Genomic DNA, 22,172 nt, shown 5'->3' with positions numbered 1-22,172 from the left:
CTATCTATCTATCTATCTATCTATCTATCTATCTATCTATCTATCTATCTGGTCATAGTGGTAGGGGTCTAACATGAAGCTGAAAACTGTTCATTTCATTTCATTTTACTTTATTATTTTCATTTGTAACACAAATTAACAAAGTACAAAAAATATGCAATCACAATAAAATCAAATAAATTGAAAGGCAGCAGAAGAAGAAATCTTATATCTGCCCCTTTTTTATACCTAAAATATGTTAAAAAGAAAAGTAAATTACAACAAAAATCAAAACAACCTAAAACACTTAAAAATGAATTAAAAAAAATTAAACACCAACTCAAACAACAATTAGCTTGAATTAACTTATACTTCTCCATATTTATTCAGAAATATAGTTTTTATCATTCTCTTCATACAAGGATCTGGGGTCGGTTTTATAAAACTGGCGTACGCACAGTTTGAGCCAAACGTGCGTACGCCACTTTTCACACCAAGGTTGTGATTTATAAAATCCAAACATGAAGTGAAAATGTGCGGTCCCTCACGCCAGCTCTGACCCATGCGTACGCTCATTTTGGAGACGGGAAACTGCGACACAGATCAGAAAGAAAAAAAATTGTGTAGGTCTTCTGGACGGGTTCTTCTCTAATGAAACGTTTTGTCTCTCCTCCAAGAGACTTCTTCAGTCTGAGAGTTTCAGGCAAAATTCAGGCTTTTAAGCCCTGCCTCCATGTGACTGATACATCACATGGCTATCTTACAATACTTACACATTTTTTTCTTTTTCATTTTTTACCTGGATTACTGAGATGCATTGCGACACAGATGGTGAAGTGAGGAATTAGAGCCACACTGTGTAATGATCACTGTCAGATATTTAATTTACCTTCAGAATCAGACTTAGATTTTTATTCAACTTTATCATCAGCTTTCTTAACAGTAATATTTATGCTTCTGCTGCTGAGCCGTGAGGACCTTCGAAATAATAATAAAAAACTTAAATCTTAAATAAAAGTTTGCATGCGCAACTCCATTCATCTGCTTCCTCCTCACGACCCTGACCCCCACAGACCCCTCCCTGACCCACAGACCCCTCCCTGACCCACAGACCCCTCCCCGATAAGAACAACAGGACAGCAAAAGCGATACACGCACAGGGCGCATCCACCTCACCAGTGTGGATGTTATAAAACTTGTCCGTGTTTGTCGCGAGGGGGATGCGTGCATGCGTGCGCGTGCGGGGGTGTCTTCCGCGGATAACAGAGCAGGCAGGAGGGGGAGGGGATGAGGAGAAGAGCGGGGGACTTATTTCTAATTTTATCTGACTTATTTAATTTAATTTTTATTGTTTTTATCATCCTGCAGGCTCTGATGGGAAATTAATTTGAAGCTGAGTTTTTTATTTTTATTTTTTTTTATAAAAATTGTTAGATTACGCTAAAGCAAAATGAGGGAAATCTGTGTCAGTTACAGACATTCTGTTCACGTGAGCAGCTGTCAGTCAGCACCTGTCATCCTCCAGACTCACGACGGAGCGTGTCTGAACCAATCACTTTTGTTGACATTGATCAGCTGACTGATTTAAATACATCTTAACATTCATGAGGTACTTTACATTGACTGTTTATGGTTGAGTGTGGGCGTGTAGAGGGTAGAACCTGAGGCAGGACCTCGTGCGCAAATTCTGACGTGCGGCTGTGATTTATAAAGGAAAGATGCGCAGAAACGTGCGTACGTATGGTTTTATAAATCTGATTTTTTTTTGGCGTACGCCATTTCAGCCTTTTGGCCGTACGTTCATTTTTAGTATGGTTTCCACGCAATCCTTTATAAATGAGACCCCTGGCATTTTCCACCTCATCTTCCGTGCTGTTCCATAATCTTATTCCCTGGATTAAAGTGGATCGCTCCTTCAGGCTCGTACAAAACCAGGCTTTCACAAACATTTCAAATCCTTTAAGATAATAAAAAAAAAACTGTTCCGATGATTATTTGTGAAAAGTAACCTGAAGGAAGCTGCAACTGTTTTGCTCTTGCGGCAAAAACACTACCGCCATAAAATAATTTCTAAAGGAGAGACCATGAATCGTTGGCACAATCCCAGCGTGTCGTCCTCCACATCCACCTGAGCGGCTCACCTGCCCGCACTGAGCGCGAGCAGCCTCTGCTCTCCACTGCGCATGCGCCGCCTGCTGAAGGGCTACACTGTCATGGCGCTGACGAGCTGAAGCTATAGGAGTGGATCAGGAAGCAAAAGCAGCGCAGCTGGCTCGACCCGTGCCATTTAACCGCGTCCGACGAGTCCGCCGGGGAGCACCGAGGGGGACCTCCGGCCGCTTTCGTCTTCCACCGGAGTTTGCTGACGGACTTGGCCCGTTCTGTTGGAGAGTTTTATTTCCCTCTTGGTTCTGCCGTGCGCTTCTTACCTGTCAAGTCTACGGTGACACACAGGAGCAACTTCCACTGCTGGACGGAGATATTAAAGTGACTGTGTCCGCAGAATAAAACCAAAGGAGAGGAAAGAGGGGGAAAACTCTGCTTCACACGCGTTTCTCTTCTTGTTTTCTGCAGCTATTTTCTCCACGGGCTTTTAAAGACATTAATTCACCCGCCTGGCTGGTATCAAGTTACAGAGCAGAGTATAGTTCACTCAGCGTGGAGGAGCGGTGACATTTACAGCTTCGCTGTGCGTCAAAAACCAACAAATTCTCCGTCCGCTCTTTATTACCCACTCTTTGAGACCCCCTGTCGCTTAACAACCCTGGATGGGGAGGAAAACGCCCTGCAGACTGCCCACAACTCAGCTGAAGGGGAGATAAAGCCCTGTTCCTCCCCCCCACACCCACCTCCCTGCACTCTTTTCAGCATATTGGAGGTGAACAGGTGCCTTACCTGCCCGGCTCTTCCTTAGCAAATGGCTAACACCGAGCCGGCGGATGGGAAGGACGCACGGGCAGCGGGAGCCGCCGCGCTCAACGCCGGGGTGCCCATCAGGGGCATCCGGATGAAATTCGCCGTGCTGGCCGGCCTGCTGGAAGTTGGGGAAGTTTCCAACCGAGACATTGTTGAGACGGTGTTCAACCTGGTAAGCTGATTATCATGGGAGCTCAGGACACACAGGCCGTAGATTAGAGCGCCGTGACATCTTTAGATGTTTTGCATTTGGAAAACCTTTAACAACAAAATAATAATAATAAAAGAAGTCACTCTGGTTAGTTTGTAGATGAACCACTGCTTTTGTCAGACAGCCCAACCCCCCCTCACTGATTTCTCTGAAAAGTTTGCAGAAAAGCCTGTCAATAGTTAACCTTGTTTTCTCTGAGTTCAGCTCGTTTTTATTTGTTTGAATGCTTGTTCAGTATTGTCCAAGTGTTGTTTTTCATTGTTATTTCCCTTTACGCTTTGTTTTGTAGTATAATTACTTCCACATAGCTACTTTTCTATTTTTGGCCTTCAAATTGAATATTAAAATGTTCAGCTCATTCACTAGATGTGTGCTGTGACTTTTGACTTCAGAAACTTTTATGCATTTCAAAATTTTAACTTTATTTACAAATATTTTCCTTCATAGACATGCATTGAGATCTCTTTAGTTTCTTTTAAAGTTTCTCTTAAAATCTGCTTTAAGATACTCTAGTTTTGATGTCTGTGCCACTAGTTTTAGCTGCAGTTCTGATTCTTTTAGCTTATTTTTGCTCATTTTAGCTTTAAGTTACCATTGTGCTACATTTTAGCCACAGTTGTTCTACAGTGAGCCAACATTCTGCTGCTCTGAGTTTTTCACTAATGTTCTAATACTTGAGTTTAGTTTATGTCCTGCTGCTTGGAGCTTTCGGCTAACATTCTGCTGATTTAAGCTTTTAGCTAATGTTCTGGTTTATTTGATCTTTCAGCTAACCTTTTTGCTAGTAAACTATATTTATATAGCACCTTTCACAGGCACAAACATCACAAAGTGCTAAACAGAGAGCAAAATAACTAAAAACAATAAAGCAGATCACAAATATAAAAAACAACAATTAAAACACAATAAAAAAGCACATTAACTAAAAGCCTGTTGCTTTTAGCAAGTGTTCTGAAGCATTGAACTTTTAGTTTACATTCTTATGCTATGAGCTTTTAGCTTGCCTCTTGATACTTTTGGCCATGGGAATATACATTATATTAAGTTTATTATGTTTGTTTTATTAGTCCATTGTTCTCCATGAATTTTTAGAAAGAAAAAACTAAAAGAACAATTTAGTGAAATTTTTTGAGGACCCCCAAGACACCTCTCGCGGACCCCAGTTTGAGAACCTCTCGGCTAGTTGATACTTCTAGCTTAACTACTGTTTTGCAACTTCTTGCTTTTAGCATTTTTGCTTCTCTTAGCTTTTAGCTCACATTCTGCTTGTTTAATTCTTCAGTTTCTGCTCATTCAGTAAATTACAGCAACTAAGTTTTCATTACTCAGGATTCACGCTATGTTTCATGGAAAATCCAAATTCTTTAGTTTCTTGGGCTATTTTAGTTTAAAAAGATCCTGCAGGATTCTTGTAATTATGAGAAAAAAATAAATGTTCCCAGTTTTGAACTGACTCTGACAGGACCAGTAATGACAAACGCTACGGCAAAGAAGCTGCTGTAGTTTTTTATTTATTTATTTTATTATCATGTTTGACATATCCAGGTCAGGTAAAGTAAGTGCCTTTGTTACCTGTACTGGTAACATCCTGGAGTGTTTTGTCTGAATCAAAGCTACTCTGAATTATGAAATGCCTTTAAAGCACATGCATGAGAATGAATGAATGAATGAAATAAACTACAAGGCAACGTAGCTTTAGAGCACGGAGCATGCTCAACCAGAGTTTCCACTAAGGTGGGAGGAGACGAGGTGAAGGTGAAACCTGCTGAACTGCTTTGTCACTGTGCGGTAAACAATAAAGTCCTTTGGAGCGGTAGTTTCATCCTCCATGTCTGTAGTCATTAATGAACTGCAACCCTCACTGAGTAGGCAAATGAATTACAGACACTTTTTTCCCCTCTTCTTCTGGCTACGACTTGATTAAACTTTAATGCTGTTTTCTCCACTTAAAACCACCACCTTCAAAAAAAAAAAAAAAAAAAATCAGGATTTATGTTTTCCATCATCCCTTTTACACTACATTTAGTTCATAAAACAAATAAAAGCAACTATTTTTGCATGTTTCTAAACCTATAAGTTTAGAAATATTAAAAAATTATGTTTATAATTATTCAATTATTCAATTATGCTATTAGTTGTAGAATTTGTAGGGATCATACTATTTTTAATGAATAATTGCATCATTGCTTCTTTTTTTAGGACTCAGTTTTTTGTTTGGTCGCAGTTATTTCAGGTCACAAGATGATGCTGTGCATTTTATTATGATTACCTCAGCACTTTGTCTCTGCACATGCTCTATTCACCCCTCCATTTGCTGATAACCTCATGTACTACAAATGCCAGAGTTTTCTCTTCGATGGCATCTTTTTTTTAATATTTATTTTTGCTTTTTCCATCCTTCTCACTATATGTGTGGATAAAAAAAACAGTGTTTCTGCAGGAGGGTGATCTGTGTCACAAGTCACCACAGCGGTGGTTGTGATGACTTGTGACGTGGGCTGAGGTTCTAAACACCAGGATTCACATTAGGCTGTTGTTTTATTTCACCTAGAGTCAGGGCTTTGGTGAGGAGCAAAAGGGAGAGAGTCTCACGCCATTTCTTTTGTTTTTTACACTTTTATGTTCCTGATTGTTTAAAGTGGTAGGGAAGAAGGTACTAATGAAAACAGACCTCAAGTAAAAGTAAATTTAAGAGTAAATTTTCAAAAAAAAAAGAGAAGTATTTTCTCATTAGACTTAATTTTTTAAAGAGTTTTTGATATTTCGATGTCAGCAAACTTGTGTGTAGTGTTGTAAACACATGTATTTGTTGTGTTTTGGAAACTTTTTCTTCATGGCTCTTTAAATTGTACTCATCTTGTGGTTGCCACATAGGAAATGACAGAATATTCCACTGTGGGTTTAAAAATGTTGTATTTAGACCCAAACTGTGATGCCTGAGGATGTGTTCTTGCTTAGCTGTAGGGAGGGGAGGCTGGGTGAGGATGAGGTGTGTGTTGCGATTGGCACGTTGTGGGGAGGGTGTTACACCTGCTGGGCACACAGTTTAGCTTGTTGGATCAGACTTTTTCATATGTGGATTAGGGATGTAAGAAAATATCAATACACTGAAATATCGCGATATTTCATTTCCCGATACTGTATCGATATTCTAAAGCCTTGTATCGATTTTTTTTATTAAGGTTTAAAATGTCAACTTTCCTGCTAGCCATTCATTTTTATGTTGTAGTTCAGCCTCTGGCCACTAGTTGGCAGCAGTGAGCCAGCCATTTGGCTACTCTACCTCTTGGGGTAGAGGCTATTAAGTGTTGGGTGACCATATTGTAAATTAATATAAAAAAACAAAAGCTGCAAAAAATATATTTTCAAACTATTTATTGTCAAATTTAGTCTAATAATTGAAAACATGGATGAAATAAGTAGTATTAAACAAATAAAATAAAATACATACAAAGCAGAACACAGCTAAATGTATCAAAAGTATGTCTATGTAATATTAGAATTTTCTGAGACAATGAATTTTGGTTTTTCATTATTTCCCCCCTGTAAGAGGTTTTTATTTAATAGAATTTTTTGGACAAAAAACATCGCAATATATTGCAATGTATCGACTTGCTTATAGTATCGCAATATATCGGGATATGTTGTATCATGACCCCTTTGTCATGATATGTATCGTATCGCCAAATTATTGCCAAAACACAGCCCTAATGTGGATATTATACTATCGTACAAGTATAATTATTATATAACTGGCAACATGGCTCTTGACAAATCACTTGTTTGTTTTAATCATTGTAGGAAAAAAGAATTAAAGATGGCTAAATTGCTCCTGAACAAAAGTCTTTGTTTTGGGGGAAAAATGCACAAAAGAAGAGTGAAACTTTCACTGGATCATCCTTTCTTCAAGTAATGTTATCAAGGCCTTTTTCCACATCTTTGTCCACTCACACAGGTGTTTTCTCTCAGGTTGTTGTTTTCGTTCTCCTCCACCCTCAGGACTCGTCAGAAGCACAGCCGCACCAGCCTTCATCTTCAGTACCGGCTGACTAATTACAAACACCTGCGTGCCACCCTTTTCTCAGTTTCTTTCGTCGGTAAAACAAATATTAAAAATGATTTTCTGCAAAACCAAAAGCAGAGGTGTCCAAACCTGGTCCCAGAGGGCCACCATGCTGCACATTTCAGAGGGTTCTCTGCTTCAACACACCTTATTTTAATGAATGGTTGATTAGATAAAGCATGTAGGGTAAGAGGTCCTCAAAGAACAAGAGTGGACACCCCTTCTCTAAAGTCCACATAAGAATACATAGACCTGGCATCAAATGATTATGGGGTCAAATATTTGGCTCTGTTTAAAACAAGAACTGGGATTGTTTTGCGTGCAATAAAAAGGTGGTAATGTTCTTAAAGTGTTGCGTCATTTTATCTATTTTTGCCCTTGTTAAATTGGGGCCCTCGAATATCTTACACCACACTGGTTCAGATAAAATATGTATGAGAACATCGTATGTAGTAGCACGCTTTAAGGCATGTAGCATCACATAGAGGGTGAGTTGTGTGAATCTATGTGCTTTAAGGTGCCAGCAGTTTTACATGAAACTGCTTTGTAGCTTTTTTTTTGGTTTAACTGAAACAACCTGCTGAAAGTTTTGGATGTTGATTGATTTTTTTTCTGAATAGTTTGGTGGTCTCTGCTGTTACAGATGATGAATGATGTATTCATACTTTAAGTTGATAAGGAGGCAGGTTAAACAGGTTGCACATTTAGCAGTCATTTAGCTGTTGGTTCATGACAGAAGCATGTATTTGATGGTCATGTTTTCTGAGAGGACCAGAAAATAAGGAAGAAAAAAAAAAGAAAATGGCACGGGTTTATATGAAAACAAACCAAGGCCACCTTAAGAGACTTCTAGAAACTCTAATTCTAGTCTGGTTAAGCAGCTGACTAATGCACTGCCCTGGAAAGAAGAGCCGCCCTGAGCCAGGCTGGAGGCTCTGCTGTTAATTGACACAGAAGAAGAGCGAGTGTGTGATGTGGCGAGCGTAACCTTGACTTTATTCTAAAGTAAAATGATACGACTGTGGTTTTGTGGACAACTGATTAGACCCAGTCTGATCACAAAAACTCTGAACATTTTATTCAATATTAGAATCCGTTCATTTAAAACAATAACTCAACAAGGAAAATCAAACGGACTACAGGTTTTTGTAAAACCTGCTGTTTTAATCTCATTATAGCGTATAAATGATAATTAGGCAGCTTCAGATGATGCCTGAAGCAGTCTGTCACATGTGCTCTAATAATGTCTAAATTTGAGAAGATAATTTTTCTGTGTGCTTATTATACCTCATACATTTTACCTAATGTAGAAGCTGACATCCAGTTTGTTATAAATTCAAGATGGCCGCCACAGCTTATTGACTTAATCCTAAACCACAATAGCCTTTATCTCAACACATCTTTACAGATATTGAGCTTAGCAAAATGTAAAGTTTAATTTATACAATTCAGAATGTGTTCTGTTTCACTTTATTTTTTCTTGAGTTCCTCCTTGGGTCTTTTTAGGTTAAACAGGTACTTTTGAACGGTCTTTTGTGTGTTTCTTTAAATTGTCTGCTTCCTTCCTTCCTTCCTCACCACTGCCTGGAATTCATCAGACATCAAAATTTGTGAAATTAATTTAGTAGATTTATTTTTGCTTTCAGCAGATAAAGGTTATTTTGACCTTTCTAGATAAAAAAAAACAGATCTGGCTGCAAGTAGAACTGAAACATTAGGTTTGTTGTTAACTTGTAATAATCACTTTGCTTTTATATGTATGACTGTGTTAGAAAAGCATTCAAATAGTTCATATTTAAAATCAGAAATCTGGATAAAAGTTGTAGATCATTTCCCTGCTCTTGTGTGTGTGATCTAAAGAGGAATGCAGCACCTACACAAGAAGCAGAGGAGGGGGGCATCCTTGTTCTCTCCCCGAGCGTGTGTTGACCTCTCTGACAATAACAAAGAGCCTTCTAATCTGACACATGAATGAAATCTATCTGCCTCCCTCTGTTATCTGTCACATCAGCCAAAACCCATGGTCAGACATTTCCCCCCTCTTCTTCTTTATAGCCGAAACCAGCTTGGACCACGTTGTCTAAATAAGCACAATTCAAGTCTGCTGGTAGTTCTAAACACATTTTCAGCTTGAGGCTCGATGTCAGTTTTGTCCTTAAGTGACCTTGGTGTTTCCCAGAACAAAAGCCACATTTTGTGGCCATTACATCAATTTGGTGGTAAGATTTTAGTTACAGTAAGATCAACTCAGTGCACATTTGCTGGGTGAAGATGACTGACTTTGCCAACAAGGGTTTAGATTTAAAGCTTGTGATGTCCTGAAATGACACGACTTTTATACTTACCTTGTTCTGTGTTAGTCTAATAAGATGGTTCTCAGCAGGCCTCATTAGTGAATTGTGTTGACAAATGATATGGTGGCTTCAGCAGTTATTGACATTTGTGAAAGCAGGCGTGTGTTCCTAATATTTACTCTTCCCCGAAAACTGCACTAAATTACTGAGCTACTGTATTTTCATCTTCATTGTTTCTTGGAAATCTACAAATGAATGTGAATGAGTATATAAACGCTCACTGGCCACTTTATTCGGTACACCTGTCTAACGGCTCATTAACGCAAATGTCGAATCAGCCAATCACCAGGCAGAAGCTCAATGCATGTGGGCACGTAGACATGGCCAAGACGATCTGCTGCAGTTCAAACTGAGCATCAGAAAGCATCAGAATGAGGAAGAAAGGTGATTAAGTGACTTTAAACGTGGCATGGTTGTTGGTGCCAGACGGGATGGTCTGAGTATTTCAGAAACCGCTCATCTACTGGGATTTTCACCCACAACCATCTCTAGGGTTTACAGAGAATGGTCCAAAAAAGAGAAAATATCCATTGAGCGGCAGTTCTGTGGGCGCAAATACCGTGTTGATGCCAGATGTCAGTGGAGAATGGTCAGACTGGTTCGAGCTGATAGAACAGCAACAGTAACTCAAATAACCACTTTTTACAACCGAGGTCTGAGGAAGAGCATCTCTGAAAGCACAACTTGTCAAACCTTGAGGCGGATCAGCTACAGCAGCTGAAGACCACACCGGGTGCCATTCCTGTCAGCTAAGAACAGGAAACTGAGGCTACAATTCACACAGGCTCACCAAAACTGGACAATAGAAGGTTGGAAAAACGTTGCCTGGTCTGATGAGTCTGGATTTCTGCTGCAACATTTGGATGGTAGGGTCAGAATTTGGCTTCAACAACATGAAAGCATGGATCCATCCTGCCTTGTTCAGGCTGGTGGTGCAATGGTGTGGGGTATATTTTCCTTGCACACTTTGGACCCATTAGTACCGATTGAGCATTGTGTCAACACCACAACCTACCTGAGTATTGTTGCTGATCATGTCCATCCCTTTATGACTACAGTGTACCATCTCCTGATGGCTACTTCCAGCAGGATAACGCTCCATGTCATAAAGTACAAATCATCTCAGACTGGTTTCTTGAACACGACAATGAGTTCACTGAACTCAAATGGCTCCACAGTCACCAGATCTCAATCCAATAGATCACCTTTGGGATGTGGTGGAATGGGAGATTCTCATCATGGATGTTCAGCCGACAAATCTACAGCAACTGTGTGATGCTATCATGTCAACATAGACCAGACTCTCTGAGGAATGTTTCCAGTACCTTGTTGAATCTGTGCCATGAAGGATTCAGGCATTTCTGAAGGCAAAAGGGGTCCAGCCTGGTAGTAAGGTGTACCTAATAAAGTGCCTGCGATTGTACACTCACCGGCCACTTTATTAGGTACACCACGCTAGTAACGGGTTGGACCCCCTTTTGCCTTCAGAACTGCCTCAATTCTTCGTGGCATAGATTCAACAAGGTGCTGGAAGCATTCCTCAGAGATTTTGGTCCATATTGACATGATGGCATCACACAGTTGCCGCAGATTTGTCGGCTGCACATCCATGATGCGAATCTCCCGTTCCACCACATCCCAAAGATGCTCTATTGGATTGAGATCTGGTGACTGTGGAGGCCATTTGAGTACAGTGAACTCATTGTCATGTTCAAGAAACCAGTCTGAGATGATTCCAGCTTTATGACATGGCGCATTATCCTGCTGAAAGTAGCCATCAGATGTTGGGTACATTGTGGTCATAAAGGGATGGACATGGTCAGCAACAATACTCAGGTAGGCTGTGGCGTTGCAACGATGCTCAATTGGTACCAAGGGGCCCAAAGAGTGCCAAGAAAAGATTCTCCACACCATGACACCACCACCACCAGCCTGAACCGTTGATACAAGGCAGGATGGATCCATGCTTTCATGTTGTTGACGCCAAATTCTGACCCTACCATCCGAATGTCGCAGCAGAAATCGAGACTCATCAGACTAGGCAACGTTTTTCCAATCTTCTCTTGTCTAATTTCGATGAGCTTGTGCAAATTGTAGCCTCAGTTTCCTGTTCTTAGCTGAAAGGAGTGGCACCCGGTGTGGTCTTCTGCTGCTGAAGCCCATCTGCCTCAAAGTTTGACGTACTGTGCGTTCAGAGATGCTCTTCTGCCTACCTTGGTTGTAACGGGTGGTTATTTGAGTCACTGTTGCCTTTCTATCAGCTCGAACCAGTCTGCCCATTCTCCTCTGACCTCTGGCATCAACAAGGCATTTCCGCCCACAGGACTGCCGCTCACTGGATGTTTTTTCTTTTTCGGACCATTCTCTGTAAACCCTAGAGATGGTTGTGCGTGAAAATCCCAGTAGATCAGCAGTTTCTGAAATACTCAGACCAGCCCTTCTGGCACCAACAACCATGCCACGTTCAAAGGCACTCAAATCACCTTTCTTCCCCATACTGATGCTTGGTTTGAACTGCAGGAGATTGTCTTGACCATGTCTACATGCCTAAATGCACTGAGTTGCCGCCATGTGATTGGCTGATTAGAAATTAAGTGTTAACGAGCAGTTGGACAGGTGTACCTAATAAAGTGGCCGGTGAGTGTATATTGAGTTGAATTAAAAAATGAGTTTAAAATTTATGTTGGCCAAGCCCTAGTTAAAGACTAACTGTGTATTTGTATTTTACTTTGTCCTTTCACAAACTGCTTATGAAATTAATGCCTAAATACTTCAAGTTTTTTTATTGCACTGTTAGTAGAGTTTTTGTTTGCTTGCATCTCAGCACAGTAAGCACAATCTCTAACATTAAATTGCTAAAACTTTGTAAACTAATAGGTCATTGCAACTAATGAATATATGAACATTTTCATTTGATATCAGTGTTTATTGGTATGAACTAACTGATATTCAGTGGTTGCTTGATTTTAGTTACTAAACTTTCAGAATATGTAGTTTTTTTTCAATCAGGGAAGTAAGAAAAAGTTCAGGTTGTTATTTTGGAGTTAAATTTGTAGCTCCTCTTCTTTTGTTTTAGCTTTCAAATAGTCTGAAGAATTGAATACTGGATGGAGCTTTTTAAAAACCATGAAAAAGTACCATTGTAAAGATCAATAATGATAATAATAAATCTATATTATGAAGACCTAGCATTTCTTGAAGGAATGCACATCGCCATTTGCCTTTAATGCCAAAGTTTAAAGTGAGATTGTCTCATGTTTAGAAATGACAGCGTTGTAGTTGTTTTGGTTTAAACCGTGAAGCGTCACCATGCAGTGGTTCACATGAAATTTTGCCAACAGACAGGCAGAAGGTCAGGCGATAAAAAAACTGTACTTTTTCTAAGTGCACATTCTAAGGACACATTCATTGACACTCTGGAATTAAATGTTTTGGAAGATTTGCAGCTACATTTGCACATCTTCCCAGCAGGCAGTTTTACAATGATTTTTAGCCTGGAGCTGTCTGGAAAATCTCTGCAAGGGGTCTAAAGTAAATGCTGCAGACATTTGTTCTCTCATGTGTCACCTCTCTGGCAAATCTCTGACAAATTTTAGGACTGCAGTGAGTTAAGGAGCTCAGCTTAGCTTCAGAGGGGGAGGAATCCTATCAGCTGCTAGGCTAGCACCAATTAAAAACCCATTTGAGGGTGTTTTATGTTTAAGTTGTTAATTATATGCACAGTAAGGTGTGATAAAAGCCCATTTATAAAAAAAAAAACACTGGCTGTGTTGTCCCCAAAAAGCTGGAATGTTGGAAGTTTTTATTTCCACTCAACCCTTGGTTAGATTTAATAATAAATAATTAAAATAACAGATGAGTCGATGGTTAGGATTTTAGCCAATTAGAAACATTGCTGTGATGCAATCTGCTGCTCTAATTTGCATCTCATTAATCTGGAACTAAAGATAGCTTTGTTAAGGTTTACTGTCTGGGATGCCTTTTTGTTTGCAGAAGTTTTAAGGCGAAAGAAAACTCTTAAATTTGTATTCCTTACATGTTAATACACAGTTGGCAGACAGGACCTGCAGGTTTTGCTGAATGCTTTAGAATAAAAACCCAGCAGAATTATTCATTAAACATCTAAATAGTTGATATATTTTACAGTATATAAAATGATTTCTACTGATACTTTAACTTGAAGGACCATAGAAGTTGTAATGGGACAAGATTTTACTTTTGAAAGCTTTCAGATTTTGTTGTAGCTCCGGAAGTCTTCACAAGTCACGTTTCAGTGTACTTTGGTTGCATGAAGGTACTGCGTTTTGTGATGGAGGTGGTAAAAGATGATGTAAGGCTTTTGCTGCATTACAGGCTAGAATCAGTAGATCGTCCTCATAACATTATATTTATTTAACCCTATGAGCTACAAGTAGCTAAATTAATTAATCACAAATTTAAATGTTTTCCCTGACTGTACACAAACTTCATCTTTTTCTTTTTAATTTAATGGAAACTATAGGTATTGGTTAAAATGTTTCAGTTTCTTTTTCTTTATAAACGGGGAGGGCATTATTATGTAAAATATACTCTTTGTGCTTTATGTCCTCTTATAATGTCCTTCCCTCATCAAAAACATACAAGTGTTGCTTTGACTCATACATGCACGTTTAAGAAATCCTTGAATCCCCTGTGGTAGCCATGTGGAGCTGCCTGAATGCTTGCTGGTACAAAGCACTGCCTGTTTATACAAAGCTCCTCCCAGGAACTCTGTCCCCAGCATCTGTCCCACAGGACACACCTCCCCCCGAAGTCTTGTTTGAAAACGTGCTGAACAGGGTTCGACAAATCCTGCTCGGGGCTGGTAAAACTCATGTTCGGGCAGGTGGGTGTGTCCGGATGCCTGCCCGACCGGGCAGGTATACCATTTCTTAAATTTTTTTTAGAGGGCCATTTATTCAAAATATTCAGAAAATAAAAAATATAGCATTTTAAAACACGTATATAGAGAATAAATCCTCAAAATCGCCCCCATCCCACTGTGGAAAAGTTACGTTGTTTCGCAGGATCATAATCTCTCCCTCCGTCCTGCTGCACGTCGTGCAGAGCGAAGCTTTAACAATCGTAGTTTTTTCACACCTAAGTTATTTGAGAAAAAACAAAAGTTTTTTTATGTATTGTTACCCATAGAGATGACCCTAATATGTGGATGTTCATTCAGTCAAAAATCCATCTTGCTAATGTAAGAGTAGCTTGTGCTCTGAGAGCGCAGAGTAGCAGCGAGTCAGTTCAACAGGCTCACTGTATGGCAGGCTGGAATTGCATTTATTTGGCTTAACCACTCATACATTCCAGTTATCTGAAATTGTTTTATGACTAAATTAGACATATTAGTTATTTAGGATAAAATAGTAAAACAATTTTTTGTTGTTGTTTGTTTTATTTACTTATTTTTTAAACTTTGAGATATTTCCAGCTTGAGCTTGTTTGTTTGTTGAAGTTGACTTTTTAAAATAAGGGGCAAATATGATAGTTTATTTCTTCACTCTGCACACTTTTTTAATTCAGTGTATGATTTACTTTGTTTTTTTAATGATGTACATAGATTGTTTTGTTTTTATGAATGAAAGAAACAAATAAATAGACATTTCTTAATATTTTTCGACAAGGCAAAATACCTATTTAAAATACCTCTAATTATATTCTGACTAGTATAAATAATGTCAGATTTATCATTAGATTGTATGGAGACTCCAGTTCAAGATATCTTAAATGTATCTTTAGATATGAGATAGGCTATATAAGATTTAATTAATGCAAATTTCAGACTTTTACATGTTCTGTAAATTGTATTTAAAACGAAGCTGCTGCTGTTCATCATTCTGTTTTTATAAGCAGCCCTCCTAAGACCAGTACACCAGGGAAACACTGGAAAGGTCTAAATATGTTTTTGAAGATGTTTTTGATAATACTGACTGACTATTAGTGGCTCAGTCTGCAATGTTTGCATCTGTTTAATCCAATGTCATATGTTATTTACCTCTGTGTGTAACCATGTTAATATTTTTGTAGTACAAATACAGTACACGTTTTTCTTATATTTTATCAAAATGGGAACATTTTTGTTTCGGGCAGGTAACATTTAAAAAAAAATCTTGTCGAACCCTGGTGCTGAAGTGGGAGTGATGGAAATGGTAGGAGTTTCTTAAAGAGACAGGACAATTTCAAGGTTTAGATCAAATTTATTTTATATACATATGCTTTTTTCAGGACAGCTGAAGGTAATATAGTATGTGCCTAGAAAAATACATAACCCCCCCATTTAAATAAAGTGAAAAATGGCTGAAATTATAAGGCAGAATCAGACATTGTTGCCCAAGTTTAGTCTTTGTTGAGATTACCCAAAACGAAACAGTTTAGTTAATTAATAACATTGTTCTGCTTTGGCAAGTTATGAAGTAAGTCAATTTTAACCTCTATAATTTCCCACTGTAGCTTGTTGAATAGGAGCTATGAGGCAGGGAAACATTAAGTGTGATGCATCTGATTCAACAGTATAAATTAAATTTTTAAGTCTTTAAATTTATTTCATTTTTAATTTTTTTTTACTACGAGCATTTAACTTTAACTATGAGAGCAAGCTAAGTAACATAATACGTGCCCTAGGATATTGTATTTTACACAACTGTAGTGTTTGCAGTTCGCTTTGACCAGTGGTTGAACAAACACTTCTTTATTACAAGTTGGTGCAGCTGGCTCATGTGGAGTCAGGAGTTGGTCAGGCCCATTACGGGATGAGGACACCAACCATTATTTACGGGGAATCCTGGAGTCTGGTTTCTGCTGAGCTGCAGTCGATGTGAAAGCAGGACAAAGAACAACTTTTCACAGAAGTATAACTAAAAGCATGTTAGTTTTTCTCAACTAAACAGGAAAGTATACAAACAAGAAGGGACTCTCTTTAACACTTGACTGATCTTAATTTGATTTCGTGACGAGGAGTTGATGGTATCGGAGACATTCACTGTTTAATTTCTAAACTTTGTCACTGTGTGAAGTTTATTTCATGAAAGTTTCTGCCCCACAGAAACAGCACAGGCCTAAGAACTTGTTTTGCTCCTTGGCTCAGGTTTAACATAACTTTTATTTTAGGAAAACAAGGAAAATAAAATCATAGTCTTGCTCTATAGAAGACATTTTAAAATGATTTTTAAATGTCTAAAAAATAACGGTGTGATTAAACATCCCCTGAAACAGCAGGTTAAAATGACTAACTGTACGTGCCGGGACATCACATGGCTCAGTTTAGCATCTCATACAACAGATGTTTGCTTGAATTCTACCCAAAAACGTCAAGAATGCTCAAACATTGGGTGTCCCACGAGGCAACAATCTTTGCTGTGGTCTTGATGCTGTTTAAAAAAACAAACATTTTGGCAGACGTGCTTGTGCTGGTGACAAGTGTCAAATTAGCATAGATGAAATAGCCACAATGCTGAACTCTGTGCTGTAACAAGAAGAGAACTGTTACCAGTCAGTGATGTCAAATTTATCCACCTATCTTACTGCTTATTCATTGTATACTTTTTCATGGATTACTGCACAGTATAGGAGTTCAGGGAGTTGAAAATATCCCAAATCAGTTCTAAGAAACACAATAGAAGTAGTAAAAATGATCTATCCTAATTTAATTAAAATAAGTTTCTGCCAGTGAAAATGATTAAATTTCACTTTTCACGAAATACAAGATGTTTTTATTGTTTTATTCTGTCGGTTTCTCTTTTCTAAACTCCATTTTTTGCTCACATCTTGTCATAATTGATCTTAATTTGCTCTGACATGATGTGTTTTCTGTAAACAGACACGTCAACAAATGCATAGAATGGGTTTCACTTTGCTAGACAACTGACATCCTTTTAAAAACTGTGTCTGAGGTGTTTTTTGCCTGCTTTTGTGCTAAAATCTTTATAAATAACACTCAGTTGGACAGAGAGATATATGCCATGTACCGCCTTTTGATTTATTTATTTTTGGTCTTATCCTCCAGCTCTATCTCAGTTTTCAGTGGCCTTGAGCTTCCTTTGTTAGATTTTTAGCTTTGCCAGAGGAAGCTACAGCTGATCCAAACTACAGGAAGCCTGTTGAAGTGGAATCACTGCTTCAGGTTACACTGCAGAGGACAGTTTCCTGTCTCGTTTAGGATTTTCTCAATTTCCAAACACAGTTGGAAGTTTTGCATTAATGTGATATTCATGGTTTTGTATTTGATATCCTGTGGTTTTCTATAAATCACTGCCTAATTTCGATTAGACCTAACACTTTAGGCTGTGGAATGTCTTAATAAATGCATTCATTAGAGAGGTTCTGTATTAAGGAGATGAACCTGGGAAGCATAATCAATCTGTAGTTCTTAATTATTCTCCATTCTAACGTACTGCAGCGATTTTAGTTATGGTAAGAAATCCTGATACCGTCTTGTGACATCCAGGCTAAGGATTAAATTTATCAGAAACGTAAAGGTAAAAGTTCATTCTCAGTTTCTTAGATGAAAAATAAATCTCTGTTCTTTTTGTGTGCAAAAGGTAACTTCCTGTCAGGGAATTCAGCTGCAGAGGGTTTAAATGTCTTCAGCAGGAGAGCAGTGGAGAGTGAAAATTGTAACCTTTTCTGAAATGTTAAGGTTTACCTTTTAGAGGTCATCAATCAGAAACAGAGCTAGCTGTGGAATAGAGCCAAACATCCTGGCTTTATTTTTCTGGTGTACACATTTACACAAATTTAACAGAAGCTTGAGGAGGATTAGGATGCATCAGCAGTCCAATTACTATTCATACTATCAACTTTTACTCATTTTGATGAACCGGAATTGAATGAAACTACGGTATTTCCTTACAAAACTCGTAGGTCATTTTTCTTGTTGAGCTGATGCAGTGAGGCTTTTGTTGAGTTGTTGACTTCCTCTCTAATGACTGTTAATCTATTTCCTTCTTTTCTTTCCTGATTCAGCTGCTATTTTTATTACGTTTTACTACTATGCAAACTGAAATCATAAAACACGGTGAAGTTTGTTGATTACCTTCTTTTCAAATGGCTTCTTTCTATTTCTGCTTTCTGACATGTGTTTCACTGTAACAAAGAAAACATTCATCTAATTAATGAAACTTTAAATGCATGTGATCAATGGATCATTTTAGTTTTGCTCTACTTCTCAGTGTGTTCTTTTTGAGTCAAATTCTTGCAGTAAGTCATAGTTTTCCAGTAATACTAAAAGTCTGCCTTGAGGCTGAGAATGTGATGTCTAATGAGAGCCATTTCCGGACAAGCCTTTTCCTTTTGTTTACAGTAGCAGCCACCCTTCAGTGTAAACTGGATTGGCAGATAGTGATAAGGAGGTCACTTACACAACTGTGGGTAGTGACAGTACACAAGTACCCACTTAAAATGCAAGTGAATGTACTGTACTCGTTATGATTTAGTGTTTGGTGAACTGAAAGCTTTTATTATTGTCAGATATTTTACTGACTCTCATTAGACACTAATCATTCCATCAGCATCATGACTATAAGCTCTTCTACAGCACTATGGGTATATATTTTTTTAAATCAGTGTTTTTATTTCTCTTTTTTTCTAATTTGTTCCACACATTCAACCAAAAATGCTGAAATTTTCCTCAGGTTGTGAAAATGTCCACTAATACAGAATAATTGATTAGCTTGGTTTAGGTTTCTCCCTAAAATCTTTTTTAAAGATTTTTTAAATATAATTTACAATTTCTTCTAAGTTATTAACCATTCCAACACACAATTAAAGTTTGACTGTGACAGGACTGGGATAAAACAAGACATATGTGGAATAAATGGTAAAAAACATTCCTCTATGTGTATTTTTTGGCCACCAACTGATGGGGGAAATTAGTGAAACAGGCTGCTGCATCATTGTTTTCCAAAAGTTCTAAATCTCCTGCCCGCACTACTTTGAAAAACATTTTTAACATATATTTTTTTCTCACTAAAAACTTGATTTATGTTTCAGAAAACTTTTAGAATATGGAGCTTTGCAAAAAACTAATTTGGCCTGAAAACGTATCAAAGTACTTCTTCTAAAACTGAATAAATCATAGTCGAGAACTTTGAATTTATAATAGTATTTTAAATCAGACATTGTATTTAAACCGGTCACACATCCACTAAGAAACTAATTTGTTGGGGGGACGTTTTAACAAGCAAAAAATGTTTTAAGAGATTTTTGATTTGCATAAATCAGTCTTAGTTGAGTATTAAACAACAGATTCAAGCCTGAAAGTGACAATTCCTCCCCGCAAAAAAAAAAAGAGAAAAAAAATCCCCCAACTATAGTTTTTTTTTCAGTTTTTCTTGATGTTTAATGTCTCAGAGAAATGTATTCCACTTGGTAAATGCTTCTACTGTATAGATTTAACAAGGTGATGTGAATGTAGCAGTTTTTTCGTCAGAAATTGGCGTTAAATGTTGTTTGATGTTTGCAAGATGGATAAACGTGAACATAGGCAGATGAATTGTTTCTTGATGTTCTCATTATATTGTCTTTGAAACCCTATTGTTAATTCATACAATGAAAATTGCTTAATACACAAAATTGGTCAATTTGCAAAGAGTTGTATTTTGTGACCTTCCCAAAGCGCTGATTCATTCTGTTGCTGTGTTCTTCCACAATAAAATCTCAACACAATACAGTATGTGTTTACCAAACTGCGCTGTAGGAATCATGACATTTCATGAAGTATAAAAATGACTATCGGGCATAAAACAAAAGCATACCTTCGAATATAGAAACTCTTATATCAGAATATCTTTTTATTTTTTTCCCTGTGTGTTCTGAGGTTAAGGAATGTAGTACTTTAGGCAAAAAGTGGTCCACAGTGGCTCATAATTGGTTTTCTAATCTGAAATGAGTAGAGTTTTACACTAAAGCAACAAGAAGCATAATAAAGATTTATTCATTTTCAGTTTTTGATTGAACGCAACTATAAATAAAGAGCATACAGCCTTGAAACAATTGTAAATTGTTTTGTGAATGTTTTTGTTTTTTGGAGTTAGTGCCTGCTAGATTGTCACTTTTTTGCTTTGCTTGGATTATGAAGGTCAAATGTCTTTATTTTTTAATGTAAAGCTAGAAACATACATTAATAGACAGAAAAATATATTAAATTTGTCACAATTTAGCTTGAGTACTTTGCTGTACAGAAATGTTAGGATTGGTGGCGAATACTAAGTCACTTAAGTCCTAAAAGCAGGTTTTTCAAGCAAATTGCTGCATTATATTAGATAGTTCAGATTTATTAAAGCAGGATTATGTGGGGTAGGTTATAAGCAATAATGACCTTACCTGTTGTAAATAGCTCTGCTACAGATTAAAATAATTATTCATAACCTTTCTAGAAATAACGTTACATTTAAGATCAAAGACATTAACTACCTGTCGGTAATCATTGTTGTCACGGTAATTTATTAATGCAACCCTTCCTAACATGTAGTTTATTAGCATTTCAAGAAACTATCTATTTAATGTGTGCATTTGTGATGATACTGTAAAAATATTTGGTCTGAAATGGGTCATTTTTAAATGTTACAAGTTCGTAGTGGAGTTGGAATTGACTGGTGTGCAAGGTGAGTCGTGCTGATAAGCTTTAATAAATAACATAAACAATAAACCCGATCATAATCTTTTCTTAACCCTCCTCCTTCACGACTGGACCAAAATGCGTGACTACTGTCTCCAACCACCAGTCAGAGAAGAATAGACACAGAGGAGGGAAACGGCGACACAGACAGAGGTACAGTAAAAGAAAAAAACTCAATAAGCAGGGTTTGTACATTTTATTATCAGCTGAGCTGTGATGAAAAGAAAAATACCGTCAAATACCGTGAAACCGGTGAAAATGTTGAAAATACCGTGATATAAAATTTTGATCATATCGCCCAGCTCTACCACGCCGCATTGAAGCAGTCATTTCTGCAAAATGATTCCCAAGTATTGAGTGCATAACTGAACATAATTATTTGAAGGTTGACTTTTTTGTATTAAAAACACTTTTTTTCTTTTATTGGTCAGATGAAGTATGCAAATTTTTTGAGATAAGGATTTTTCTTTACTTTTTTGCCAAAATCATCAATATCACAACAAGAAAAGGCTTGAACTACTTCAGTTGGTGTGCAACATCTAAAATATATGAAAGTTTAATATTTATGAGTGCATTACAGAAAATAATGAACTTTATCACAGTATGCTATTTTTTGAGAAGGATCAGTGTATATATAATACTATAATTTTGCTGAACTGCATCAGAAGCTCATGCACTAGAGGGATTTCAGTAGCACCCATTATTTGTTAGACCTCTCTGTCTGCAGGGGCTATTTTCCACTTTCAACGTACAAGTGTCCATCAGCAGCTGAGAGAGGTGGATTATAAGATGTTGTCATATCACGACTCCCTGTTTTGAATCTGTGTTGATGAATATTTTAGTTTGGGTCATGTAGGGAAATGGGCTCCTTTTTGAAATAATAAACTAAATGGCATTTGGTTTGACAAGATAGCTTATTAAAATAGATCCACTTAAAAGAGCTGTTGGAAAAAGTAGGTCAACGGTGTGTGTGTGTGTGTGTGTGTGTGTGTGTGTGTGTGTGTGTGTGTG

The 22,172-nt window shown here is 37.7% G+C and overlaps 1 protein-coding gene across 1 annotated transcript in view; it reads left to right on the top strand.

Moving 5' to 3' along the window:
• The first annotated feature begins 2,153 nt into the window (after nt 1–2,153).
• The window catches only part of lrba (LPS-responsive vesicle trafficking, beach and anchor containing), a 121,318-nt gene continuing 101,299 nt past the window's right edge, over nt 2,154–22,172 (top strand). Inside the window, exon 1 of the mRNA XM_014020673.1 lies at nt 2,154–3,067. Within this exon, the coding sequence (XP_013876127.1) occupies nt 2,897–3,067 (171 nt within the window). The 5' untranslated portion in view covers nt 2,154–2,896. The remainder of the gene's footprint in view (nt 3,068–22,172) is intronic.

Source organism: Austrofundulus limnaeus, unplaced genomic scaffold, assembly GCF_001266775.1.
Source record: "Austrofundulus limnaeus strain Quisiro unplaced genomic scaffold, Austrofundulus_limnaeus-1.0 Scaffold263, whole genome shotgun sequence".
NCBI lineage: Eukaryota > Metazoa > Chordata > Actinopteri > Cyprinodontiformes > Rivulidae > Austrofundulus > Austrofundulus limnaeus.
The sequence above is the reverse complement of the archived record's forward strand: the minus strand, read 5'-3'. Positions and strand labels throughout refer to the sequence as shown.